Source organism: Malaclemys terrapin, chromosome 2 (genome assembly GCF_027887155.1).
Source record: "Malaclemys terrapin pileata isolate rMalTer1 chromosome 2, rMalTer1.hap1, whole genome shotgun sequence".
NCBI lineage: Eukaryota > Metazoa > Chordata > Testudines > Emydidae > Malaclemys > Malaclemys terrapin.
This window is the reverse complement of record NC_071506.1, coordinates 143,445,949-143,454,803: the sequence shown is the minus strand read 5'-3', so window position 1 is coordinate 143,454,803 and position 8,855 is coordinate 143,445,949. Positions and strand designations below refer to the sequence as shown.

Genomic DNA, 8,855 nt, shown 5'->3' with positions numbered 1-8,855 from the left:
TGCTTCATGAAGAGACGAGAGGCAGCAGCTTACTAAAGGGTCCTTGCTTCCTTGCTTTCGTCGGCTGAGCAATATAGCCAGCCGCCCCCCCCCCACCCACCCCACTTTGGTCAGCTCTTTGCCAGCCAATGCCCTCTATTCCAGCCAGTTCTCCCCCTCCCCCAGCTGGGACCCTTGCTTCCCCCACCCTACCCTGGCCAGGCCCCCCAGCCTGTGGCAGATTAGCCAATGGGCAGATGGGGCCTGTGGGCCTGGGCCCGGCCAATTGGGGGCCCCCGGAAAAATGAGCACCTGAGCAGAAACCCACTGCAGGGTGGAGGAAGCCTGGAGCCCTGGCAGAAGCCACAGGGTGGGCAGGGGAAGCCCCAGCACCCTGACCCCGGTACCCGGCAGAAGCGCCAGGCAGGCAGGCGGGGTGAGGGAAGCCCCAGAGTGGCTGCAGCCCCAGAAGTGCAGGAGCTTTCATTCCCTGCCACGGCCTCAGGGCTCTGGGAGCTCTCATTCCCCTCTGTGGCCACGGGGCCGTGGCAGGGGGCGGAGCTTCTCCAGTTTTGAGGCTACAGTGGAGGACGGGGGGCAGAAAGGAGCAAGGATCACAGGGTCCTAGAACCTGGGCTCCAGGCCAAGCCCAGACCTCTACATTGCAATTAAACAGCCCTTTAGCCTGCACCCTGTGAGCCCAAGTCAGCTGACCTGGGGCCAGCTGGGGTGTCTAATTGAAGCATAGACATACGTGAAGACTACTGATGAAAATTGCTCTATAAGAATCGGGGGGGGGGGGCTGTTAATTAGTATTATTTATTCTGCACCCATTTCCTTGCCTTAAATTTTCTTCATGGTAATGTCCTTCTCCCACCTCCCAAGCATTTCAGCACACTAGACTTAGCCTGATCCTGAATGGAGCCAACTGCTAGCAATTTGAGCTGAGTGAATAGTTGTTTTTTCAGTTCGGTGGCCGAACAGACAAATCCAAAAAAGAAAATTTGGTTTGTTTTGAACCGGATCTGAATTGGGGGGAGGGGGAGGGTTCTCGCCAAGACAAAAAACTGGAAAAAATGTTGTCTGGGTGACTGTTCGGATCAGCATTTTGAAACACATTTCAAATCCTAACAATATTTTTGACATTTTTCCATTTAAAAATGTCATTTTTGATTTGACAGTTTCAAAATGTACAACACCTTCAAAAGATGATCCGGGGAAGTTACATTCCTAACTCTGCTAGGCTCCAAAAATCATGGAGTGAATAAAGACTCTGGATTTATGGTTCATTTCAACAATCTGTAACTTCTTTTTCCTAGACTTTGGAGGTATTGATTGCCCACTTCACCTTGAATGTTCTCTTGCAAATTGTGTTAACGCTTCAGCTGCTCCACCTTTGTATTTAGCTGTGACGTTCTAGGTGCCTTTCCCAGACCTGAAGAAGAGTTCTGTGTAAACTCAGAACTTGTCACTTTCAGCAGCAGAAGTTGGCCCCATAAAAGATATAACTTCAGCCACTTGTGTCTCTCATATCCTGGGACCAACCCAGCTAGCGCAACACTCCAAACAAGTTTCAAAAAGGTCATTTCAAAATAATTCATCTCGGGTTGTTTTGTCTAAATGAAAAGTTTTGACATTTCCAAAATGTTTGTTCTCATTTTTTTCTGCCAAACTGTTCCTCAGACTCAACCTGACTTGATGCCCCAAACAGTACATTTTTGGTAAATGGACTTTTTTTTTGTTTTTGGTTTTGCCAAAAAAAAAAAAAAAAAAATCGCTTCCCCTGGCTGTACACACAGTTCTTCCTGGAGTTAATGAAAACTGCCGGTACTCAGCTGCACCCAGGCTTAGACCTCACATTTATAGCAGTGAATTTTGTTAGGAATCATGCTCTGGTGGTGTAGCAAGGTGGGTAGGCTCCACCGGCCTCCTGGCAAACAGGGTAAAACATCTTGTCCTGGGCAGAGCCACATCTTCTGCAGTGATTACAGAGAGATTCAGCTAGCAAGCCTAAGTGATCAGTGGGCGGGTATGCTGGCGGACTGAAGAGACAGGAGGCAGTGCATCTCTCTGGGAATAGAAACATTAGCAGGGAAGGGACTCCAGGCGCTTGCCACAACTGAAGTGAGATGGCTTCCTTATCATGTTCATGGTTTGGACTGGGAGGAAACTTGAGGGCTGCCTGGACCACAGTGAAATTACTTGGGGCAGAATTCACTCTCTGGTGGAGAGACAGCATAAGGTCTATGTTCCACATATGTCCGAAGGGCTGAAGTGGGACATTTGTGGGGCATAGACTTTATGGAATTGAAGTGCAGTGAGAGGGTTTTCATCCTTCATTTGCATGCTCCTTTGTGGGGGTCTCCTTCCCAGGCCAGGTTAGTTTCTGAGTATTGATCACTGAGTTTCCTTTTTTCGCGTACTTCACCCGCTTGTGAAATTTACAAAAATATCTTTATGTCCCCATACCTCTGGGGAATTTCCCAGCTAAACAACGCCTTCTTCCTCTTCTGCCCTCTATATCATGCTCCTCCATCAGCTATGAGGAACCAATCGACACTGAGTCACTCCGAGAGAAAGAGACAGAGAACAGTCCTCCAGTAGGAAGGGTCGGCGGCACGCATCACACAGGTATTGTGCTCAGAGCTCATCTGCAGCTGGCAATATCGAGCTGGCACTTGGGGTTGAGAATTCCTGATCAGCAGCTTTGCTGTTTTACAAGGCAGCCTCACCTGCAGTGGAGGCATATAGGAATACAGGGCATGCTGTCTTAGAAAAGCTTTGTAATAGGTGGTGCAAAGTGTATTTGGGGCTTTGAACTCAGGTACAGCTTGATTCTCAGAGGTGCTGAGCTGAAATCACTGGGAGCTGCAAGCGCTCGGCATCTCTGACAAATATTTGCTTTTAAAGGCTAGTTGGCATGCAATATCTATCAATCCTTGATCGATCAATTGATCTACAGGTATCAGGGGGTAGCCGTGTTAGTCTGTATCTACAAAAACAACAAGGAGTCTGGTCCAGACTCCTTGTTGTTTTTGATCTACAGGGTGATCCAGCTGGCTTGCTTGTTTTCACAATAAGTTCTCACCTAGATACAGATCTATTTCTCTTGTCACCATAGAATCAAAAGGGCAAACATATCAAATCATCCTATTGTTACAGCAAATATTCCTGTTTCCAGGTGTTCTGCCACCAGCTCCCTGGCTTTATTGCTACAAGGGCAGATTCAGCAGTGGCGTAAGGGGACACATAGCTGACTAATTTCAGTGGCCTGTAGGTTAGGAGACAATCTTTCTTTCTCCATGGCTGGCTGGAGGTGCAAGGGTGATCATCTTTCGTTTTTTCCCCTCAGGTTTCATAGCGAGAAGTAGCCATGGCAGCCGTTCCTGATGTACAGGAGGAGTTTATGGAGTTCTGCAGGTAACCTTGGATTCACTGACTCCCTGTGTTCTAGGGTCTCAGAGCTGGGGATTCTTGCTGGAGTTACAGGGTGAAATTCACCCTAATGCAAAGAAACAGCACGAGGCCTAGGTACCGCGTAAGGCCAGCTTCAGCCCAAACCAGCCTAGCAATGCCAGCAAATCTTTGTAGTGTTAAGTCTCTTTAGCTTACGAGAAGTGTAAATACCTTCACCACTTGTTCCTGAACCTGTAATTGCTGTAGAATCTCTTCTCCGGGGAATAACTGGCTTTGTTTGTTTGTCCCTCGCTTACAGTGTGAACGATGAACAGTTCTACGAAGTCGACCACCCCTACTTGGGGAAGGTAAGGCTCAGCTTCTCAGTCCAACAGCCCTTCCTGGGGATTTTATATCCTGGTGAAAGAGGGGTCAGGTCCCAGTTAGGTCCCATGTGATAGTGTCCTCCTTGGACCTAGGAGCCATGGAATGTCTGGCCCAGTGAAACTTCACGACTGGGCTATAGCAAAAGCACGTCCAGCATGTCTGGCTACCCGCTGTTAGCGTCCCCTCATCATTCAGCCCCTACCCTCTGGGGGAAAGTGAAGGAGGCTGGCTTGCAATCAGTGGTGGTGCTGGCCAGGCAGGTGGCAAGTGGCCGGGGGATGGTTTGCTCCAGTCTCCCTGAAGCCGTCAATCTAGAGGACAGCTTGAGGGACACTGGCAGACGCTTCTCCTGTCCCCTGCTGGGGGAATGTAGGGGACAGGGCATTCGCTGGCAGGGGGAGCTGCGGCTCACACTGGAGGCCCCTGGCCCACTGGCATCAGTGGAGTTGCGTTGTCCCCCATGGGTGCTCTCAGCACAGACCAGACACTGACAGGAACCCTGGGGTGGATCTGAGAGGAGATTCCTACCACTGGCCCACCTCGTGGAAGGGGAAGAACCTGGCTCGGCCTTGGTGGCTGCAGGGCCTAAAGTAGCTCTTACAGGAGGGCGGGGCAGCAGCTTGTTTCACGGTGCTTTCCTTGCCCACAGAGCTCCGACCAAGGCCCGAGCCCCTGCTCCCTGTCCCGGAGCCTCTCAGCCTGTGATGTGGGCATCCAGTTGCAGTTCACAGAGCAGACCTCTCGCAAGGTCTTCCGCAGGTCCGTGGTGCTGGTGGTCGCCGTAGAGAAGATGAAAAAGGCATCGAAAGTGAGGCCCTTCACGGACGATGATTTGAGGAGCATCTTCGACACCGTCTTCGGTATGGCCCGGGGGATCCCTGGAGCTAAGCGACACCATCCAAGGGTTGGGGCTGAGGGGGATACACAAGGGGCTTTGGAGCCCCACTAATGCCAGCTCTGTGTGTCAGGGGGCGAGTCTCGAGCTACAGAGCTACCAAAGGCATTTACATGACACCAGATTGTCTAAGGCCCAGATCCTCAAAGGTATTGAAATCAATGTGAGTTAGGGGATGTCCTGAGCCTGAACACCTCACAATATTTAATGCCTTTATCCCACAGCACCCCTGTGGGGCTGGGCTATTCTCCACATTTTACACGTGGGGAAACTGAGGCACGGATGGATGAAGTGACATGCCCATGGTCACACAAGGAGTCAGTGGCAGAGCAGGGAACTGAACCCAGGTCTGCCAAGGTCTAGGCTAGTGCCCTAACCATGGGACCTGTCCATTCCTCTTGCTCAGCTGTAGTTTCTCCCCCAGTGCAATGGAGCTGATGATCAAGTGTTTTGGGATCGATGGGTGAGAACGGCAGAGTCTGATTGTTACCAGTTCATTCCCCCTGCATCCCAGCAGGATCACCAGGTACATGAGACCTGGTTCCTGGAAGGGTGAGAGGTCAAGTCCCTCGGATAGGAAAGGGGAGGCCAATATGCACTTTTGCTCCAGTCAGGAAAAGGCACCCGTCACTGTGGGTCACAGGCAGCTCTTCTGTCCCCAGGCTCTGAGCAAATACTTTAACTGCGTGTTGCAGCAAATTCACATCTGCCAGGAACTCTGCACTGAGAAGCAAATCAGGGCTCCAACCCCTGACCCCACAGCACAGGCCCTGCCACTAAGGAAAAGGGGGAATCCCCATTAGCTGTTACCTGTACGGGGCCTATGACAGACAGCTTGGCAGTGTTGATTAAGTCACAAACACACCGATCAGTTCCTTGCACTCTGAGTCACTCTGGGGACCACGTGCAGGAGAGGCAAGTGTGGGCTCAAGAATGGGAGTAGGTATTAACCCTTGTGCACTTGTTTGATCTTGTTTTCAGAGACCATCTCATTCGAGAGGCACAATGTCACCCACACAGTGGATTCCATTTACCGTTACTTCAGATCCATCTCCTACGAAATACGGGACACTGACCAGAAGTGCTTCAAGCTGGAGGCTCCCGCCCAGCTGGTGGCTATGCATTTGCAAGGCCCCAACATCAGACACCAAGGTAAGGTCTGGACGATACCCAAGTGTTAGCCCAAACCTTCGCCCAAAATGCTAGCTGAACCTTTGACTTTCCCCCGATGAAGGAACCGAATCTCTGGCACTCTCCCATGCACTCTGCTCATCCGTCTTTGGGCTACATTAATTTCTATTCTGGGTGATACCAGAAGCCCCCCGAGAAACCTGATCTGATTAAGTTTCCAGGCTGGATCAGTTTTCACAGGTCTGGTTTCCCATCTGACTGGCCCTGAGAACATCAAGGCCAACCAAAGAGACAGCCATGCCATGCCAGTTCCTTATTAAAGTCCAGGGTGGGCCCCCGGCAATCCGAAGAGAGGGTCCTTCCTCTATGTTGAACTCCTTGCTCCTCACATCTGCCAAAGGAGCTGGTCTAAATCCTGCACTCCGGTCCCTGATTTCCACCCGGGGTCGCCGGATTGGAGAATCTGACCTTTCGTATGTTCCAAGCCCCCAGTGAGACGCCAGGGGAACCCCGGGGGCGTACACATTGCATGGCTTTGGCCTGGGACATTCTGAGCACGTGGCAAGGCAGCCTGCGGAGTGGCTCCCCTAGTTAGCTCCCAGCGCTGGCTGCATCTCTCCCCGCAGAATGCAGACAGCCGTTCTCTGTGCCATTGCTGATTCTGTATTTTCCTCCATCTTGCAGTGAAGTTAAACATGGCTCTCTACAGACCGAAAAGCGGCACAAGTAACCAGGGCTCCATGAGGTTTCCGGTCGCTCTGGGCATCAAGGGGAGAAGTCTCTACCTGTCCTGTGTGCACAATGGCCAGCAACCAGTGCTGCAGCTAGAGGTAAGGGGTTGGGGGTTTCCAGGCTCTGGCATCTGTCTCGCCACTCACTTTCTGAGAAACCAAGAACCGCCTGCTCAGGAAGTAAAGTGGGTCTCTGCTCGGAGGAGGGCTTGTGGCATCCTCTTTCCGTCACGGCAGGGCCACAGCAAAGTTGCCAGCCCTATAAACCACCACTGGGCCCTGCGAGCTGAGCGGGGATTCATCTGCCTCATGCGCCAGCCCCAGCGATAAAGCTAGAGCTTAGTAAATCATTCTGTGGATGATGCATGAGCCAGGCTCGATTCCAGCTCCTGCAGCAGATCAGACCGGGACTCACCCTGGCTCTGATCAGGCCCCCACAGGCTATGGGATCACCCAGCACCCAAACCCATTGCTTCCATGTCTCCCTTCCCCCAGGTGAGAACTAGTATAATCCCAGGCTGCTTGGGGGACATTCCCAGCCTCCAGCAGCACTGGATATCTGTGGATCCCAGCCCCAGAGCTCCCTGCCCACTCCTCCTCCCCTGGCAATGGGTAGAGAACTGGAGTGGGAACCAAGAGAGCTCTTCCTGCTAGATCTGGTTAAAAAGAGAGGCCTGGCACAGCTCTCTCCTCTGGCCTCTCTTTCTAACTGGGCGTCCCTTTGTGCCACAGGAGGCCGATATCCTGAAGGACGTCGATGGAGCTGAGCTGGAACGCTTTATCTTCTACAAGGTGGAAAACGAGAGCACAGCCCAGTTCGAGTCGGCCGCCCACCACGGCTGGTACATTTGCACCTCCCCACAGAACCACCAGCCTGTTGGCGTCACCAACCGGCTCGGGGAAGTGTTCATCACCAACTACTTCCTCACCCAGTCCAAGCGCTGAGCGCACATCCCAAACCAGCAGTTACTGGTTTCAGCAGAATCTTTGTATGTACTAAGTACATGGGGGAAAAGTTGTATTTATGAGTGAACCCTGTCTCACGGTTCAGACGTGATTGTAATACGTCTCTAACATGTATGTATTGTGTCTTTCTGTTTGCTTTGTGCCCTGCCCTATCCTAGAGCATGGGCCAGTGGCCCCAGCATCTAGAATTAACCTCTTACTGGCATGGGAGCTCTATATTAGAGCCCTCTTTATTAGAGGCTTATCTTGGTGGCTGTCTCTTCTCTCCTACTTTCCACAGCTTTGGTGACCAAGCTAACGCCGATGCCCCTGGCTTGTGGATCTCCCCCAGACCCACTTTAACCTCTCCTTTCTCCTAAGCTGCAGCAGCCCAACCATGCAGATTTGCTGGGGGGATTCCATTCTGCGTTGGAGGATCATTGTATATTAATTTAATGTAAATTAGCTGTGCTGCACCCCAAGGGTCTCATTAATTATTATTGTTCATATCACACCACCAGGCCCTGAATCTGCAAACACTCAGGCCCAGCTCCGCAAAGATATGTAGGCTCCTCACTCCCACTGGCAGTTTGGTGCCTAAATACCTTTGAGGAGACTAGCCTTAGAGACTTGGGTAAAGTGACTCAATTGGTTGCAGGATCAGGGCCCAGTTGCGTTAAGAATTTGTCCCCTGTTCCCTATGGAAACCAGAATTTTGCCAATGAGTTTAAAAGCAGCGATACTCGGACTAAGGCTCCTGAGCGACGTGTGTCTCTTCAGCTCATGATATTAAAACACTGTGTGATTTAATTATTAACAATTTAAGTTATTAACCAATCAGGATGTTTTTTACTATGTTCGTAACTGATTATAGTTGATAAAAGAATAATACTTGGTCAGTCATTTTGCTGTGAGACTAATATATACATACATTAACTATAAATATTAGAGAGGGGAATGGCCATCATCATGCAGCATGATTTTTCTTTCTGTAAAAATGCTATTGTGTTGTGGTTTCAATACAAGATGAAGTTGCTCTACTTCACTGTTGGTAACTTCTGTTAACATGTTAATTATAAATGAGGGTATTTGGGGAATTTATTTATTGACCAATTTAATATTGCCGGGCTGATTTTTAATAAACAAACCTGTACTGGTGATTGCATTGTTCTGCTTGTAACTTCTGTTGCCTGTGTGCATGGCAGTCAACAAATTGGGTCGGACCAGAAGTCAAAGAAAATCCAGATTACCAGCTATTTTCATAGAATATTAAGGTTCGAAGAGACCTCAGGAGGTCATCTAGTCCAATCCCCTGCTCAAAGCAGGACCAACACCAACTAAATCATACCAGCCAGGGCTTTGGCAAGCCGGGGTCTTAAAAACCTCTAAGG

The 8,855-nt window shown here is 50.4% G+C and overlaps 1 protein-coding gene across 1 annotated transcript; it reads left to right on the top strand.

Moving 5' to 3' along the window:
- Window positions 1-2,538: 2,538 nt before the first annotated feature.
- Window positions 2,539-8,622, top strand: LOC128833160 (interleukin-1 beta-like). Its single transcript, XM_054021134.1, has 7 exons — window positions 2,539-2,610; window positions 3,332-3,399; window positions 3,695-3,743; window positions 4,412-4,622; window positions 5,639-5,809; window positions 6,473-6,618; window positions 7,252-8,622. The coding sequence occupies exons 2-7, from the start codon at window positions 3,353-3,355 to the stop codon at window positions 7,462-7,464; spliced, it is 837 nt and encodes a 278-aa protein (XP_053877109.1). The 5' UTR covers window positions 2,539-2,610; window positions 3,332-3,352; the 3' UTR covers window positions 7,465-8,622.
- Window positions 8,623-8,855: the final 233 nt, after the last annotated feature.

Excerpts from the sequence above, each read along its gene's own strand:
- LOC128833160 (XM_054021134.1), top strand. The coding sequence starts at position 3,353 with ATGGCAGCCGTTCCTGATGTACAGGAGGAGTTTATGGAGTTCTGCAG. Across the intron at positions 5,810-6,472 it reads CCCCAACATCAGACACCAAG|TGAAGTTAAACATGGCTCTC; the intron begins GTAAGGTCTGGA and ends TCCATCTTGCAG. Across the intron at positions 6,619-7,251 it reads AACCAGTGCTGCAGCTAGAG|GAGGCCGATATCCTGAAGGA; the intron begins GTAAGGGGTTGG and ends TTTGTGCCACAG.